Raw genomic sequence first — 19,904 nt, forward strand, 5'->3', positions numbered from 1 at the left:
CACTTACTCCAACAGCTTTATTAACATTTGCAACGCTGCCAAGTAGTATGTTTTACCAACAAATATTTCTCCACTCCACCTCCTTTCACAAATTTCGATAAATGCGCTCCCTAAGCTCTTATCAGCACAGTTAAATAAAGCACAAAAACAGATTTCCAGCCGCCTTGAAACATCTCTGCTCGCAGCAGAAACCAGCGCACTGATGAATGGTAACCTGCCTCCGAACGTATGTTTTCTGGAGACCTGTGACAACCTTCCACACAAACCAGCAGAGCAATTCATTTCTGTCCTCCAGAGCAGAAGCCCAGAGGGATGGGGATGTTTCCACCGGCACACGTCCATGCTCCTGTGGGGTTACCGGGGGACGGCGGTCGGCCACGCCACCCCTCGCAGCAGCAAGGCACCGTGCGGGCGCTTCCCGGGGCTGCTGAAGAATTTTAAAAGCATCGTCTCTGGGTTTTTCTTGCACAGGCAGCTGCGTGTTTCCTCACAAATGCCTCTGAATAAGAAGTTATAGCTGCTTTTTTTTTTTTTTTTGGAAGGAAATCTTACTGCAGATATGCAGGGCTTCAATTTGTTGAGAAAACCACTGGAGTGTACTCTGTGGCACCAATTCCGTCAAGTACGTACTCACAACTGCACCTCTTCACCTGTACCTATCGTGCCAAGACAACTTTTATTTACCTGGCAAAACTGGTACTACATAAAGCTACTTCTGAAAGTCTCCTGCAAGAGCCAGCTAGCATCAACCACAGCTTCTCCTGAAAAAGGCGTTTTGTATACCGAGTAGATGACAAATACTCAAACATTGCACACACTAGCAGACTTACTCTTTCTTTTTGTATGGAAAAAGAGTTTGATTTTCTTTCATCTGCAAATATTTAATATAAACCATCTATGTGGTCTACACATTGCCATCCAGTCCAACACCACCTTTATGAAGAAAGCTATTTCAGTGGTCACTCACAAGTCAGACCACGCAGACCTGCGAAGTTACAACCCCACGCAAGGCTAATGCCTCCAAACGTGTTGCCCGGAACTCACTTCTTAAGTCCCTATATAGACACTTTTCACAACCGACACGTATCCCCTAAGTCACAGAATCACAGAATGTTCAGGGTTGGCAGGGACCTCTGGGGATCCCCCAGTCCAACCCCCTGCCCAACCCCCTGCCCCGAAGCAGGGTCACCCAGAGCCGGCTGCACAGGACCACATCCAGGCAGGTCTTGAATATCTCCAGAGAAGGAGACTCCACAGCCTCCCTGGGCAGCCTGGGCCAGGGCTCCGTCACCTCAGAGGGAAGAAGTTCTTCCTCGGGTTCAGACAGAACTTCCCATGCTCCAGTTTGTGCCCGTTGCCCCTTGTCCTGTCACTGGGCACCACTGAAAGTTCCCACTGAGGGTGCAGGGAAGCTGCAGGTGCTCAGTACTCCTGAAAAATAAACACTGCTGCTTCTTTCCTCCACCCTCCTGCCGACACTCTGCGACAGCCCCATCTGCACCCTGTGCACACAAGGCTGTTTCAGCTCCCAGACTTCTGAAAGACCTACAGAGAGCATTCTCGGGAATGAAGCATCTCAGGCATGACAAACAAGAGACACCATCTTGTACATAAAGGTATTTATCCTCTTAAGAAGGAAGATACTTTAATTAAAACATTGTCTTGTAAATAACCACCCCAATTCAATCATGATAGGGAATGTCTGGAGACAGCATGAAATCTGTTTCTCATGGCTTCTCCAGCAGCCTTTATTAGTGAGGAAACACAAAGCCTTATTTTTCCAGCCAGGATTTCTTCAGGGATTAGAGGAGGCATGCCACTTGACAGCCATTTTCCTTATCTCCCACCAGTTTACCCTTCTGTTTTGCTAAGAGCCCGGAGCACTTCATCCAGATTAACTCTGTCTCGTTGGAGCAATGCCTCTTCTCAACTGCTACGGGCACTTCCTCGGCGCAGCACACAGCCCTGGGAAAAGGAGCAAGCCTCCAGGCTCTGACCCCACAGACACAAATACAGCCCGGATCGTAGGGCAGATACCGGATCAGGATGGTAGGGCAGATACCGGATCACCGTACCGTCCACTTCCGAGCTTGGCTGAAAGCTGTGCTCTCTGGTCGTTCTCTCTCCCTCCACTGCTGTCATGTTTTTTTCCGTTCCCAAGCCTTGATTTAAGTAGAACTGAAAATGCAAATAGCTGTATCTGAAGCAAGGAACAGCAAAAACTCAAGAAAAATACATCGCCCCTGCTCTGTTGCTCCAGATTAGCAACCCACCTCTGCTTAGCAGTACTTGCATGTATACTTACGCATATGATTAATTTCCATTTACACGAGCACATGTTTAAATACTTTGGCAAACCAGATGAGCATGAGCACGTGATTAAACGTTTGTTGAATTAAGGCCTACGGAAAAGTCCCTTACCAAAACCGCTCAACAGCCACCAACTGCACTGCCTCATCTGCTCGTTTTTGCATATTCTAATTTATTTATTCTCACTACTTTCCAAAACAAAGTAGTTCCACTGCACAAACCTACCATGGTAGGGAGAACAAATCCACCATTGCTTAGACTAGTTAGGCTGGTATATGTACTTCGACTAGTTAGGCTGGTATATGTTGGGTACAATACAGCGGCCAAAAGCACAGTCAGGCTGCTCGTTCTCATTCAGAACTCGTCACTATGGGCTGGAACCACAATCACATGGAAACGTTCTCCTTTGGGCTCTTCACTGTAAAAGACAACACCACGTCAGGGCAACAAAATAAATATTGCTCTCCCTGTCACATCTCACCACTCAGCTAAACCAGCAATTTAAATGCCAGGTTCATTTTCTATCCCAGTTTGCGCTTTGTTAGTCCTATTTTGTACCATTTCCAGTCACTGTGTGTGGTATTCTCACAGTCTATCTCCAGCAACACGGCAAACTGTTTTCAAAGCCAATGCTCAGATTTTCAAGATAAATACAAGCAAACACAAGGCCACGTATGGATAATTTTGTTAATGGTAACAACAAATAAAAACCAAAGACACCAAGCCATTAAAATTAAAGTAAAAAAATCCTTTCTCTGCACAATGGTTCATCATTTCCTTCTCAAGTAATTTTTCCAAAACAAATCCAAACTTGCTGCTTTCCCAACGCCATGTGAATAGGCCAGATGGCAATGTAAAAGGCCGATGGAAAAATCACCTGACAGCATGAAGTGCCCTCAGATTTTCCAACATCACCGTGCATTTAGAAGCTGAACATCATGTGATGAACAGCCTTAAATATTGTGGGACAAGCCTTCAAACCTACTTTAAAAATACACCCTGAAGATAGTGTGCTTCTGACACTGTTCTGGAACTAAATGTTTACTCAAGTGAAGAGGCCACATGATGGAACACCTCCCAGCACGAAGAAAAAGAATACAGAGTTAAGCAGTTGTAACGCAAATATTTCACAACCCTCCTGAAAGAAAAACCATAGACCTAAGGACACACATTTTCCAGCCACAATCTAAAGCAAAGTATCTCCCGAAAACAGCAAATTGCACGGGCAAACCTGTCTCTTTTTCAGTGTGACCTCTTCTATAGCAGCAGCCAATTAACGCTCTGAACCCAACTATTCTAATTATTGTTGCTCTGACACCATCCCTCTTCTGCCCAACACTAACACACATATTTTAAACGTCCAGAATAAGCTGCCACCAGCAATAGCACGTCTAACTTCTCTTCTTGCAAGTGCAGGCCTCCGCATAGTTGGACCGAGCTAGTCCAAAAATTAAAGGTAGAAGAACTCCAGGAAATCGGTAGCCTTCAAAATACGATCACAATATCCAGGTGGGACATATTTGTGTCTGTATTTTAAACATAATTCCTAAATCCATGTTCAAACACCCACACGTGTGCTCCAGTCCCCCTAAACCTGATCATTAAGGTAGGTATCTTAACTTGTAGTATTTTCTGTCAAAACACTAAATCTATGTATTCCTCTGGACAATACAAAAAGCTGTCGGTGATTTCCGATACGCCTGCCTGCAAAGACGCTTCCCCACGGGCCGCTCCGTCCCTTTCAGCCAGGCCTGGAGGTGACCAAGGGAGAGAAACAGGGATCCTAGCAAGCAAGTAATCTTCTCATTTTTATGGAAAGCTTCTGCTTAAAAAAAAAAGTTATCTCATTTTGGTATTTGTATAAAAAATTCATCTTTCTTCTGGGGAGGCAGGGAGCTGAGGGCAGGTTCTGAGGTCGCTGTTGATGCTGAGCAGGAGAAGGGTGTGAGGTGCCCTGCGGGCATTTCAGAACAGCCACCTCCTGCCCCTGCGAACCCTTTCACTTCCCCCTCTAGCAGACTTGTGTCAAACAGACCTAACAATGCCACCTTGGATATCAATACCAGCTTTTTCCCCGGCATTTTTAACCAAAATGGGGAGTCTCCCAGAAGGGAGATGCCACAGAGAAGGAAAATGAAAAGAAGAGCAGGAGGCAGGAGAGGCAGCAGGGCGAGAAATGACAACTGAAACCATGGCAGAAGCATAGAGACAACTGGATATTAACAAAGCACGGCACCAATAGCCACTCTGAAGTTAAGTTTCACAATAAAAACATGTTTTTACATTTTTTTCTTTGTACAACTTGCAGAAAATTTCCTAAAGACGGCAGTGGGCTTATTCCCAGTGGTCTGATAAGCCACCGTTCTTCAACTGTACATACTCAGCTGGGTCTTGCCAGAGCACTGTTGGGAAGGTCCTGCAGACGGACGGAGTGGTCTGGTAGCCACTTAAGCAGATTCAATATTATCAAGCCAAGTAATTAAATAAGCAGAATCATATTGTACAGCCTGAATGAGGAGCTCTGCAAATAGAACATTCACCCCCCTGCTCTGCCAGCTGCAACCTCCAGCTCATTTTTTAAACCACCTCCTGTGAAGGATCCTTGTGCAAGTCTACCACGGGTAAAGAAATTTCTAAAGGACTTCCAAGCTAAAGCAATTTTGGAGGACAAAGTGAAAGGCAATTCATGAAAGTTTCCAGACAAAGAGCAGACCTATCTTTTAATTTTTTTTACGAAAAATTATGCAATACTGACAAGGGGGTGCTAAATCTCCTCCTCCTCCTCCTCTTCACTGCTTGCTTGGAGGGTGTTACTGCTGGCTGGCGGTTCCTGCACGCAGAGACCAGATGGCAGAATGGTTTTCATCCTCCACTAATTCTTGACCTTTCTTAGGCTGCCAGCAGGCCGGCCAGTGAGCACCAGATGTGCCAGCATTTTATGCAGGCACCGTGTCCACTGAATCCACGCACAACCCAACAGCAAGGTGCCCCTTTCTCTGGAGTCACCTGAGGCTGAACCCTATCCAGATTTCTTACTTTCGTGCCAGTCAAAACAAACACAAAGCCAGCAAGTGGCCTTTCTCTCCAGACACAGATTCATACCACACATTTAAATGCAGTGAATATTTTAAATCGTTCTATAAACACAGGTTAATGCAATGCTTCTGAAAAGATGAAGGAATGCTGTCATTAAGAGAGGAGCTATAAGTTAGATTGCAGAAAATGCTTTTAAAATTTATTATCCACATTACTTTCCTCTCTGTAAAATCTTTTAAAATCAGACTGAGATAAATGAAAGTGTACTCTGTAATCAAGGTTTGCATTGTATAATAAACCGAAAGTTACCCTTGTTCTGTTCTAGTGCGTACGGAAGTAAATGTTTGAAATGTTGATGGTTTAAAATAAATTATTACACTGTTATTGGAAAAATCAGACCTTCTATCACACCCTCCTGCAGATAGAAAACACAAAGAAGGTTCTGCCAATACGCAGCATAATACAACAAGATTAAAGACAACCAACTGCCTGGATTTAAACTATTCAAGACTCCTGTATTTAAAAACAAAACAAATGGAAAAATCAACAGATCCAGTTTCCAAGCAATGTACTCCATTTCTGCAAATCTCTCTGCATATCAAACAGCAGCATGTCAACTTGATTAAACTGCACTGCAATATTTTTAGCATGTGATGTACTGACCAACTCGTGATTTTGGTTACTGCGCTTCAAAGGAAGAAGAAAACAAAAAGCTTCCCATGACCAGCTTCAGCAGAGTTATTCAGGGTAAGCAGTGTCCCAGTGCAAAAATGCTATCTTGGATATAGACAGACTTTTTTTATGAAAGACTATTCTACGCAATTAAGGGTTGACCAAACTTTTTTCCTTGTTGTTTCATTTTACAGCCCATCAGAGCCGAGTCCCTGTCCCTGTTTCGAGCTCCTTGTTAAACACGCATGTAGCAGAAATGTGAATGAACGCCAGGACACGCTGAGGAGTGCCTCTGGAGTGCCGTCTTCCCCCCTCTTTCAGATTTATCAAGAGGGGCATGGTACAAGTCATTTCGCAAAGAAAAACATTCACCTTTTTTCTTCATATACTAAATGACAGTGTAAGTAATTTCAGAATTTCATACTTACTCCATCATAGACGGTGGAATTGTGCAGCAGTCTTGGATCGCAGTCAAGGGCGACGTGAGGTGAGCAGTATACGATGCTTCCACTACTTGCTTGTTACGGTTCACAACATCCAAGTAACGGTTAAACTTCTCACGAATTTTTTTTGCCAACTGAAAAAAAAAATAAGAAGAAAGATGAAAATGAAGCCAGTTTCTCTGATTACCAGGTTCCTTATTAAACAAACTCCAATTGTAAGGAAAAATTGCGAGTGTTAAAGGTAAGCGTTGTCTGCTTTGCTCGTTGTACTTCTATTTTGGTGGCTTAAGTGCTGTGAAGTCAAGTAATTAAAAGTATTTGCCAAAGAACACAGTCTACAAAAAGATAAAATACATTTACCATCTAGCAATGAGTACCTGAAGTTTTGCATGAATGAAAAGTGAAATTTCCCTTCTACAAATTTCTCTTTCGTTAGGAACCAACACCTGGACGTGACTCTACCCATGCTACTGCCTTACCACTGAAGCTCTCCAACATGATGCTCTTGCAAGGCCTGGCAAGGATATGATGGAGACTCAAAACAACATGCCAACAGTACATCTGCCAGGGCACTGAACCTATTTCAGGGAACAAGCTCAGGGTCCAGGCGACCCCGAACATTGCCACGCGTATCTCTGTCCATCAGCAGCCTCCGCAGTCAGGTGGACCCGCACAGAAGCATTTCACAGCTCCTTTCATGCCATTCTCCTCATTGTGATTTGCGCAAAACAAGCCACCCCACTTCTTGCTTTTTGCTTTGTACCTCCTGCTGCTTTCCTGGGGGGCACCACGGGCTCTTAGCTGAGCATCTTCCAAGTGCTTTTCTTAATCATTCTAGCAGCTCACTGTGGCTAGTCATAAGCTACAACAGCTTAACTACAGACTTCAAACAACAACAAAATGAAAACTATGCCATTGACCTTAGAACAGAACAAAAATAACGACGACTGTCTCACAGGTGAAATTCTTCCCCAAGAGGGTCCCTCTGACGACGGCAGGCAGTTATAAATCAGGACAAGGTTTAGAGGTTACACTGTTACTTGTAAGAGCAGACGATTGGTATTCCTCTCTTTTCAGAAAGTGAAAACAAACAGACTGTCAGCCCTCCCCAGCAATTCTCAGGCCTTTAAAAAAAAAAAAAAAAAAAAAAATCAGAGTGCCTCACTTCAGAAATAGCAAATCAGGTACTTCAGCCCTTCTCTTTAAATATTTCTTAATATAAAAAAATGATTTTAAAAAAATTGAGACAACATATTTTTGCAAACAAATGCTTCTGAGCCCTGCATCAGGGCTCGCTGGTGTGCGACGCAAAGGCACGGTCATGTCCGTGCCTTCTGCAGGCAGAGCCCCGCGCTCCCTCCGAGCCGGGCAGATTCCAAGTGTCGGAAGGCGGCCGGGGTTCAGGAGGGTAGAGCCTGCTGGGACACATCAACAGGCCTGTGGATAAGAGCTCGCTTGTGTCTAGTTCATCAGGCACTTCACAACGAGCCTGACTAATGACTTTGCAGGGGAAAATTGAAAGGGAAAAATTTGTGGCTGTTATTTGAGCAAACGTGGCTGTCAACACAGTGACTAGGAAGCACCAGGTTTTTCAAGAAACATTTACTGAGACTTTTGCTCCTAGTCTTTCACGCAAAGTGAGAAATTCATTAAATGGATCAGGCACGTACAAGATTTGCTCTGGCACATTCGGTATCCTTTTCGCATCAACCTACCTGTTACACTTCATCATCGGCCAAACGCACCCTAAGTGAAAGAGAATAATCTCTAAGCAATACGCTGAGGCGCTGATTACGCAGAAATACCGTACTTTGCGTTTCTGCAAACTTTTTTCAGAGCTGAAGTTAGCTCGTTCATTCACAGCACTCATCTCTCCTGCTCCCTGCACGCTCCAAACTCTGCAGGCACGATTTTAAGATGCCGCTGCGTTTGCGTGCTGAGAAACGCAGTCGGTTGCTCCAGATCCTCTGGACTAACAAATGGCTTTCCTAACTATTATTAACAGGACATTTAATCATGATTTACTTCGTTATGCGAACAACGAGGCCCACACTGATAACCGCATCGCCTTTGCCTCCATTGTTCCCAGCAAATGCTGCAGCTCAGTGACAGGTCTCCTAGGAGGTTTTAACAGGACCTTGCTCAAATGACTTGCAGAATTATACCTAATTAGTTTTGTAGAATGATTTATTGCCAAGGCACCAGAGGACTAACTAATGGTCTCCTCCACGTAAGGCATCCAACACTAATTGCTCCCGTTAGATAACAGATCTAGTTGTGAGATAATAAGCTGCTGGGTAGTCCCTTTTCTATTTTCCAGTAAACTTTCTTTTTGTCTGACTGTACTACTCAAACATGTCCCCGAGAAATGTATTTTTGTGGAGGGTCACAAACATATGCAAAACAAATTTCCTAAATTGAAGCATTTAAGTTTCATGGTTACAAAATTCCTCTCTCAGTTTGGGCAAACAAAATACCCGGGCTTAAGGGCTACATAAACCAGACACTTGAATCTATTACACTTCTTTCTCGGTTTTCCTACCTGAAATCATGAAAAGGGGAGAGAGCTTCAGTTTGCTGAAAGAAAGGACCGCACGATCATCCTTACAGTAACAAAACTAACATGGAGCATCAGAGCAAAAGGACTTTCGTTAGGAATCACCGCTTCTGTCTGATAAACGAATGCTGTACAAGATGAGCTTTCGGTATTGATGAGTTTTCACCTTCCAGGTTGAATGGTAAAAACACCTCACAGCCTTTGAATTTCACCCTGCTGTGCGGAGTCTGAAGATCTGACAAAGCTGTTTTTCAGAAAAGCCTGCACCTCAGAAGCTGATAAAAAGCAAATGCTTAGTACATAAACTGCATCTCCCGTCGAAAAACCTCTGAACAGCTCAAAGTCATTACACTGCTTTTATTAAACAGGCTCCAACACCTCAGTCGGGGCAGGGAGTCAAGGACACGTCAGCAGCAAAGGGACCTGAAGCCTCCCAAAGCTACACAGACATCAACCCCCTGCCCGCAGACACGAGCACAGTTGGAAGAACTGAGTTTGTCTAATCTGAAGAACCCAACAAATGCTGCCCTCTGATACCAAGAGAATACGCCAAACAACTAAAACCACTTTAAAAAACAGCTAACTCCACCAATTCCAAGAAGATCCTAAAGAAATCTTCCATTGAAAATTGATTACAAGGAATAAACCATGTTAAGAACCGGAGGGTAACACACCAATCCGCTGAAAAATCACTAAACCCAAAGGGTTCTAACTCATCAAATCAAGCAGTATAATCCAGATGAAGCCTAACAAAACTAACTTCATTTTTTCTTCCATAGTTGGGCTTCAGTGGAGCGCAAAAACCCATGACAGTGAACAGGCATTCCAGCTCTCGGTGATTAAAACAACAGCAAAAAATGATCCCTACTTCCCAGCTCCTCATCCGAGCCGGTGTGCCCATGCATGCATGCACGCTCGCATCGTTAGCTCAGAAACATCGCTCAGCTTGCACAGGGATGCGCTCCGCTGCTAGAGCCTGTCAGAATACAAGCTGCAGGCTTAAATCAGCTTCTCATTTTTCTAAATAAAAAACTAAAATCTCTACCCAAAAGAGCTGTATTTTTTCCCAACATATACCCTGCTTTTTTTCGCCCGCCCGGAGTTGAATAGCCATCGCTTACTGATAGATGCAAGACCCACACCACAGCGGTGACAAAACTGCAAAGGTGCAGAAAGAAAGAGATAACACATAATGGAAGGACAGAGCACTGAACTATGAAACCATCCCAACATAATTTTTTAAAACGTTTTTAAGGCAAAATGGAAAACTGTCCACCAAATCAGGCAGATAAGAAGGGCAGGTAGCCGACATGCCATGCTGGGGTATGCCCTTGGGTGGGTACCGAGTGTGACAGACGTCTCCTGCTCCCACAGAAATGCTCAAATTCACCCATTTTCACGGAGACTGAAATAAATCTGGATACCTTGAGATTGACATAAAATGCTGTTATCCTCGGGTCAATTCGCTGAGTGCTCTTCACCTCATTTTAAAAACAAACGGCGGGTGGAGGGGGAAGCCTCCCTTGGCATTCCTCTCATCTTTTTTCAGATCTCTATTTTCTCCTTCATTTTAAGGAGCCAAATAACAAGCGATGAGTGCTCGCCCCGAACAACGCAGCCATGAGCTCTGTTTTTTTTCCATTTTTTCCCCCTGTATTTTCTCCGGCCGCTGGCGTGCAGCCAGCGCGTTCCGGCTCGCAGACAGGTTGGACGGTAACACCTGTTCCCATTACCACGGCACCCCTGGGTAACGCACTTCGGTTGTCACCATCTCCACTGACAACCTTTCATCACGACATCAGTGAGCTCCTCATTTTCCCAGAGACATTGTCCTCATTTGCATAGTTCCCTCGAGCTTTTTTTTTTTTTCTTCTCTTTTTTTTTAAAGCTTCGTTCCCCTCAAAGCTCCACAGCTCTGAAGTCTTCCCTTTTCAGGGAGCGCTGAGGGAAAGCAGAGCTCCAAGGTTAGGTTTTATTTCTGGCAGCATCTTGAAAGCCAAGGTATTTTTAATGTTTTCAAGAAGGTATATAAAATATGTATCAATGAGGTCGACAGGCACGAATGTCATAACGGACTCACGGCTGGGGATTTAACAGTGCCAGGCTCCTCCAAAAATATTGCCTATATATTGCAGAGTTGAGTTAGTATTTTTATTTTTAAATCCCCTCTGTGAACCAGAAGAACCTGGAACAAAACCACCTCTCTCCAACACCGGGCCAGGCACTCCTCCCGCTGTACCACACCTGAACACTACCATGCACCCAGAGATTCCTACTCCAAAAAAGTTTTAATATATTTATCCGTAATCTGCTTGGGTCTTGAAGAATCCAGTGCTTCTGTACAAACCCAGCAGAACACAGAGGTCAGAGGAACGTGGCTTGAGAAACGATCGTAGAACCACCACCAGCTTCTTCCCACCACATCTCTGCTGTAACAGATCCAAGCCATCCCTACTCCCCTGAATGACGCTGGAAAGATACCCTCCAGCATTCAGTCAGGCTGCAGGAAACTACTTTCCAACGTGCATTTCTTCAGAGAGACCAGCGCTCGTCTGAGGTTTTCCACCGTCCCGTAGCTTTGGCAAGGCTTCCCCAGACTTACTCCAAGGATGATGTCAAACATGGGGCACAATGAACACTAGAGAAAGGGCCACCATTCCCGAAAGTCATTCTGGAAATACATTAAGCACAGTACGCAGCGCCTTTTACCATGAGGCTCGCAATTAATTGGCATAAAATTCAACACTGTGAGTGTATCACTTATTGCAAAAATCTAGATTTTTCAGCATGCTGATATATTTCTTCTCAAAAAAGTTCTGAAGCTCGTGGGTTATCGATTATAGGACAGGCTCCTCTAGGTGGGCTTGGGGCACTGCCAAGTCCTTAGAGTTTTAAGAGTTTGTGTTCTTAGTTCTCAGGTGGATGCTTCAGTTGAGGGGCTCTTTGTCCAGTCCAAAACCAACCAAACAAAAAATCCAACCTAAGCTACAGCGCAGCACGCCGACATGCCAGCTAGGTCCTACCACCCCGCACCTCGCCGGCCAAGAGCAGAACGGTTACGGCAGGCGCAGAGCCTTCTCCCACCGCCTCGACAAAGCCTCGGCGGGCAGAGCAGCACCCGGGGCAGACACCTCAGGACCCTGTTTCTGCCGAGAACACCGCTCAGGAGAGCGAGGTCTGGTTTCATTAATTATTTTTGTAACAAATACACTCCCTGAAGACACGGAGAACACCTTGTGTGTAGCTGGTGTCTGACATGATGCCGGCCTTAGAAAGGAACACGTAGAGAACAAAACACGGTAGAGCTAGCTGTGTCCTGTCCCACAGCTTATGGAAAACCCCACAACTAACAGAACACAAATCAACTGGCAAAGCGAAACAAGGAAAACCGAGGCATGGCTACAGCTCTGAACATAATCCCGTCACCTGGCCACTGGTAACAGAAAAAAAAACAAAATCCAAACCAAGAGAGGTCTAGCTCTGAAGCAGGTTTAGAAGAAGCGGTGCTTTACCCAACAAGTTTCACAAGGGCTGCGTGGAAGTCCTCCAGAAACCCAGAAGATGACAGCAGCCCAACAATGACAGGATCCAAGGAAAGCAATAATACCACCTGGGACTTCTATTCCCCTTGCTCTGTTGCTCTCCGTGTGCCACAAAGTCACCGGTGTTTGCAACAGAGCTTTTTGGTCTTCAGAGAGCTCTCCCAAACTCAGTGAGCACCTGTGTCCCATTCGGTTCAGAGGGCACAAATTCCATCTCTTACTGTATTTTCAGAACTAAAGCTGATGTTGTCTATAAACGCCACTTCCACTATCGTCATCAGAGAAGAACCCTTCACAAGCACAGAGACATGTGCCCTTCACTCATACGGTGCTATATACTTAAAAGTATCTCAAAAAATGAGTGTCCTGCGAGGAGGAAAAATCCTCAGCAGCTGTAGCCCACTTGTGCAAATTTTCTAATTACTCTAGCTCCAACAAATAACACACACTTCACTGAACTTGCCCCAGTAGGACAGCAAAATCAATGTATGAAAGAAGTTTTGTCCATCAGGAGTATAAGAGCAATGCAAAGCAGAACTCTGACCAGTGGATCTTTCAGTTTGTAGTCAGACACGGAAAAAAATACCCCCAAATTCAGATTAAAAGTTCTTTAGCATATTGACAACAAATATGTGTAGGTGTTCTTTGTAGCAAAGTATATTTAAAATTAAAAAAAGGAAGTTTCACTTTAGATTAGGGAGCATATCATTTGATTTCTGATTTTGTTTAACCATTTGATTTGGAATTACAGAATCATTTAGGCTGAGATCATCAAGTCTTAGCTTTTATAACTCTGCAACATAAGCATTGCTGAATTAAAAATATGCTGTATTCCAAGAAGAATGCTTTGTATTACTCCAAAAGACATTTCTGTGGCAGACACAATTTATGCAATCCCAAATCATTAAACATTTCAGCTTTCAGGGATTTTTATACTGTTTCCAAAAAAAAATACTTTTGGTAACATGGTTCTACCAGAAACAAAGTTGCATACCTGTAAAAACCAGTGTTTCGCCTCACAATTCTGTTCCTGAGCCTCCCATCTAACTTCCTTCGGTTTCTTAGCAGCTCCTAGCAGATTTCTACAACACTGCTTCTCTAGGCTATTATTGCTATTTTTATGGATGGTAATTATGCTCTGAATGAGCTAGAAGGAAAAGGAATGACAGTCTTCCAGCTCTGAACACAGGAGCTACGTGGAGAGAAGGATACATTAAACAAGGAAAAACCTAATGACAAAAAGCATATTTCACTGCTTGTGCGTTTACTTACTCTAAATTAAAATCCCCCCTCTGTTCCTGTCCTTGCCAGCCTTCATACAGGAGTGAATATGCCAAGGAATATTCCAGCAAGGTGATCTGCAGCTGACATATGCATATTTACCACTGACCATCTCAACTAATTTAATTACTTTATTTGCCACTGCTTCTTTCCGCAGGAGGCATGGACAGAGAGAAACAGATAGAAGAAAATATTCTGAATTTCTCTCTGCAGGGACGTTGTCGCTGCTGCGCTCCAATGTCTCTGCCGGAGTTCGATGTATCGAGACTTTCCTGCCCGAAGATGCTCAACACGCTCCTGGCTCAAGGCTGTGCCAGCGTCCTCTCCCCTCCCTGGAGCCCCGGTTCGTATTCTCCGCACCGCAAAAACCAGATGTCTGGCAGGACGCTGAACACACGCTGACTTCCTTGAAACTGCCTCATCTAGATTTCCCCCTAATAAAACTAACCATTTTCCACTTTCTTTCTATCACGAGTTCATGCCACTAAAAGGTTCACATTGTATGCGAGTTCTCCGATATTGAAATTACTCACAGACAAGGTATCCAAGTTATTTTTGGCAATCACCATTCCATTTTTCATAACTTCTTCAAAGCAAAAAAGGGTTTTATCTGTTTTGTACAACAGTAATTCTGTAACTGTAGACCTTAAAAGTGTAAGCAGTTAACGTCAAAAGGTAAACCACTCCTTGTGTGGCACGAAGAAAGCCAAGCACATTAAATAGTTAGGCCTGAAGGCCAACAGCTGTAGTTTTTCCACTTTCTCAACAAACTGTAAGTCATTATTTACACAGTTTGGTATTAAAAAAAAAAAAAAAAAACCCTCCACAACAATTCAGTGGTCTGCCAGGAAAAACTCCCAGCTGACATAAAACCGTAATTAATTGCCTTTGGGTACGAGTCGCTAAGAAAATGTTAATGAATGACAAACCCAGGAATGAGCGACAGGGGATTTAATTTGCTTACACTTGTTTGCATCTGCTCAAGATGATCCTGTTCGACGCACTACTCTTACTCAAAAACTCTGGTTATATTGCTTGTGATTCATTAGGGCTAAAAGACCCGGTTATTAATGAAACAGAAGTGCTCAATTATTCTTCTCTCCACTTCACTGTTGAGCTTTTACCCACAGTAATTATGCTTCACCAGGGCCTCGTTTTTCTCCTCTGACAGCTCCAAATTCATCACACTACCTACAGTGTTTAGACAGTTATTTATATCTACTTAGGGTGAATACGTACATCTGCGGCTGGAAACAAGCAGTGTCTTTTCCTAAGTGGAGAACCGATAGTTGAGACTTCAAAGAAGTTTTAATCCAGTTTCTTCGTTTCCCAAAAACACTTTTGGTGTTCAGAAGCCATCTGATACGTATAATCTAGCCCACATGGCCCTTCCGCGGTGTGCAGACCACCCAGAAATACTCGAGAAAAACGTTACCCTAGAACGACGTCAAAGCCAGCAAATCCTGCTTTTAAGATCTCGGGATGGTTTCAGATTCAAACTTTTAATGTCAGGGGATGATCACCCTTTCACGGTCCCTTTGCATGCAAGTACCCACCTGCGCGTGCTCAGAGGGAAGCCGAAGCCTCCCGAGGGTGGATTTTGGGCTCCAGCATCACACCGAGCACGGCACACGTCTCCTGTCCATGCCGCTGAACCATCACCGTGCGTGCACATCCGACCTTGGGCACCACATAAACCAACCACCCAGCATCACCAGGAACATGATGCTTCTCCAGGCAGCAAGTCTTTTCCATGGGATCGTAATTTGGACATCTGATTTTATTGAATTCTTTTTTTTATTTACAATATTTCACCGATACATCAACACTAAAAAAACGTATGCCCAAATCAGTAATAGGAACACACCTCAGAAATGTATAGATTTAACAATGATGACACAAAATGAACTGCTCAAATACACAGCCATATGGATCTGGACCTCCAGGGGAAAAAAGGTACCACTTCCACGAAGAGAAGAGGACGGCATCACACTCGGTTCCATACAACCTCTTCTTAATTACATGTTCTCCAGTTAGAGGTTGTCAAAAAAAGAAAAATAATTTGGGGGGTTTCTTGGAAGAGAGGAGATTTTAAAAAAATAATTGAAGGGTTCTAATACAACATTAATGGCACATCTGCTGCCCACCATGTCATGACACTCACACTGGCGACCACTTAACCAAAAAATAAAAGAAAAAATAAATAGAAAAAGAAGCAAACAAACCCAGGACAGAGTAAGGATAATTATTAGGGGTATGGAAAGTCTTCTGCACAACTCACTTGAGAAGCAAAGTGGGAAAGATGGCGTAACAAAGACAGGCAGTGGAATCAAAAACAGAGGAGGGAATGCCCTCCCGGCTTATTTACCCCTCCCCATATTTTTTTTACTCTTGTATTGGAAGTGATGATCTCGATGGTGATGACTGAAAATCAGAAATGGCGTTTCTACAGCCAAATTGAATGCGTAGGACAGACTCCCACAAAATGATCAAGCTTCAGGAAAAGCTTGCACGAAATGTCTTTTAACTAACCAGAGCTAGGAAAAAACCTCCTGTAAAGCGTCACTTCTACTGCTAGGGTTGAGACACCACTATCTGCAGGGTCAAGCAATTGTTAAGACCAAAATTCGTGTAATTTACCAGGATTAATGCATTGCTCTGGATTCTTCTGCTGCTTCCCACACCCACCTGTATCTCGCCAAACACACAACTAACACAGACACCAGCAGTACCAAAGGTGAACTTTGAGCGCTATCATAAAAATGGCGAGGTTTATATTTAGAAAATCCCCACACAGGAGATTAATCTTAAAATTTGTAGGATGTCAATCTAACAGTCTAATTTAAATACGAGGTCCCTAATCACGTGCTCCTCTATTTATCAAAGTTACCTGTTAATATAGTTACACACTTCAGTTCAATGCCAATATGAGACAAGGCTTCTACACTAAAGATTTGGGTTTTGCTTAATAGAAATCCAGTCTTGGAACTTTTCCTGAACTATTCAATTTTCTGCAAATCAGTTTAGGTACTATATTGACCAGAATCCCATCAAAAGCCACCATATTTCTTCTGAAATAGGAGTTGAGCCCTGCTCTCCAATGCAAAGCCTTCCCAAGTTTAAATACAGCGTGCAGGGATTCATAATCCCATTTGATCCAGCTCTGCTTTGATTTTTTCCTTGGGAACAACAAAAAAAAGTCTGGGAATTTTACTACATACAGTAAACACATAATTTAGAGTGTAATTTGTTTAAATTACATGACCAGTTTTAACGCACACGAGCACGCAATGTACTGCCACGCTCTTGGAAACCAGCAGCAGCAGCTCATGTGCAATCAGGCTACCTGCGTGGCTGGAGAGCGATTCCCTTTTCCGCAGGGAGAGCTCCTCCGAGGCACTTTTGCTTCTGTTGAACACTAAAACTGGCTTGATAGGGGTCTACGAAGGTTTGGTTACTTGCTGAACACTGTGCAGCCAAGTCCATGCTTAAACTGGAAGGAAAGGCCAGTTCTTTGCTCAGGCACCCAGGCTGCCTGCGCCGGGCAGCAGCTGCCTCTTCCACTAAAATTCACCACGTTCAGCAAGCACGAAGGTGCAGTTGTGAGCATATAGAATTGTTACCTTAATTTCTTACAGAAGAAAACGAGATCTATTTGATCTGTTTTAAAATGGATTCAAAATTAATTTTCCAAATGTATGCATGTATTAAAATGCAAGCAGCCCATGCGCTGAGATACACTACCTCAATGTTAAATTGAAGAGTTAAACGTTCAAACGTGTTCTCGTAAGAAAAGCCCACACAAAATTACAAAAAACCCTCAACCACAACTGTTCTGCATGGGGCTGTAGCTGCCCTGTATTTACACAAAGCAATTGATAGCATTTCCACATTCATAAACAATATTGGTGTTTCTGCCTTGAATTAAACAATTTAAAAAGAGACACTTCCAACATAAAACCCAGTCAATTAATGTCAGACACTACACGAGGGCCTCAGCTCTGCCTCTGCTCTTTTGTTTCTAAGGGACAGACCCACACAAAGCAGATGGAAAGCCTTTTCATGGCAATGCAAAACTCTCCGATCAGCCCGTATACCCCATCTCCATTTATATTCTATTCCATTTATTGTTATCCGATGCGCTGGACGTGATGGAAGCGGCCACAATAAATCCAGATAAAGTGTAATTTCTAAGCTGACTCTGCCTTCGTAACACTGGCAGCGGGAGGTGGGAAGGGGCTTTCGGACTCACCTGTTGAACTTCACTTTCTCCGTTCGATATTTTCTCTGTGTACACAAAGGAGTTGAATATTCTCTGCAAGAAAAATCAGAAAGGATGCGTCAGAGACGTTTTGTCATACGTGTCACGTTAAAGCAGCTCCAAAAGGTGAATGGGTGAGGAAATGGGAACAGGCTGCCCAGGGAGGCTGTGGAGTCTCCTGCTCTGGAGATATTCAAACCCTGCCTGGATGTGGTCCTGTGCAGCCTGCTCTGGGTGACCCTGCTTCGGCAGGGGGTTGGACTGGGGGATCCCCAGAGGTCCCTGCCAAACCCGACCATTCTGTGATTCTGTGAAATCAGTGTCAAAAAAGGAATGCTTCACAGTCAAAAAAGGTGCTAAAAAAAAGTTTCACATTTGAAAGCTTCTGCCCATACAAACTCTGACTGTTCTCCAACACTAAACATTAAACCCAACAAAACTATTTTCAAAAGTATCTGTTTTTTCCAACTAACACTCGAGAGGCCGTGGGGACAAATTAGATACATCTGGTATCAGGAAAACAGAAAAATGAGACCACTTTTGGATACACCCAGACTGAGCTCAGCAGTGGCAAAAAAAGGACGGAGCAGAAGACAGAAGTGGGAGAGCTGTGTCCTCTCCCGAGAGAGCTTCCTGTCTGTTCCCAGCGAAACGCGAGTGCCTCCACAGGGGACAGCCACACCGCCGTCCCCATTTACTAACTGTGGTTACGTGGAAGAAAAACCACTCAACACCTTGTTAATATTCTGCTTTCAGACTGAAAAATAAGGTTGGAAGGATTCTGGGTTACACCAACAGCATTCCTGATGAGTTTGCCTGATACACCGAAGTTTCTCTTTCAAGATTTCTCATTTCCAAGGGCAGCTTTCCCCTTAGGGACAGCGGGGCCATCCTCACTGGAAAACCTGTGAATGTCCCTAAAATATTCCTTTGCTATCTGTCTTTGCAATATGCAGTGACTGTGTAAAGCAACTGAGGTTTGAGAGAACAGTATCATGTAGAACAAGAACACTCTTGGTTATTCATTATCAATACACTGAGGTTCTTTAGTTTGTTATACATTGGAAAACCAGAAAAATAATGCCCGTTACTTTATGAAGGATCTTCTAGGTTTTTCCTGTCCTCCTGCTCAGGTGGAGCAAACCCTGCAAGCTTGAGGGTAACCAAAGGGCAGGGAGGGTCCGCAGGTTTCACAAGCACGTACGTGGTCAGTTCCCCACCATCAAACAACCTCTACAAAAGCAACATAGCCAGGGGTGAAGCTGAAACAATTTTCCAAGCAGATCCTTATTAAAATGCCGACACTCCCTGGCAAACATGGGTATTTACAACCAGAAATACATGATGTAACTTTTGTAAAATGCAGACGAAGAAACAACTGCCCAGAGAGCCCATCTGAGTCGGAAAGGAGCTGCGTTGGCTGCTCCATGGGAGCGGGTGTTCCAAGAGGGATTTTGAAGGTGCACCCTGCACAACATTTACTGGAGCTTCTGCACATGGTGCAGGGAAAAGAGCAAACGACTGGGAAATACATCTTATGACTTCAGATATACCAAAAATCAGTTATGTAAGCAGAAAGAACACGGAGGGTGAACACTGTCTGAGATGGTGGAGGTGGCATTAAAAAAAGTCAATGGGATTTTTCTCTGTCAGTGGAGCTGGGATTTCACTGTCAGAGCAGATTCCACGTCTATCAGTGCTAAGTCAAACGCATGACAATAGATCAACACGAACATCTGTAGGCACGGCCACATCTGGCGAAGGACAACGATTCACAAAGCCCCTGTTGAGTCCCTCCCTTG

The 19,904-nt window shown here is 43.9% G+C and overlaps 1 protein-coding gene across 2 annotated transcripts in view; it reads right to left on the reverse strand.

Annotated features, from left to right (window-relative positions):
* Window positions 1–19,904, reverse strand: part of CACHD1 (cache domain containing 1) — a 117,027-nt gene that overhangs the window by 57,974 nt on the left and 39,149 nt on the right. For both annotated transcript variants that reach the window (XM_075424303.1, XM_075424304.1), the window contains exons 2-3: window positions 18,094–18,156; window positions 6,447–6,595 (exon numbers count right to left, since the gene is read on the reverse strand). In XM_075424303.1, coding sequence (XP_075280418.1) covers window positions 6,447–6,595; window positions 18,094–18,156 — 212 coding nt within the window. The remainder of the gene's footprint in view (window positions 1–6,446; window positions 6,596–18,093; window positions 18,157–19,904) is intronic.

Source organism: Opisthocomus hoazin, chromosome 6 (assembly GCF_030867145.1).
Source record: "Opisthocomus hoazin isolate bOpiHoa1 chromosome 6, bOpiHoa1.hap1, whole genome shotgun sequence".
Lineage (NCBI taxonomy): Eukaryota > Metazoa > Chordata > Aves > Opisthocomiformes > Opisthocomidae > Opisthocomus > Opisthocomus hoazin.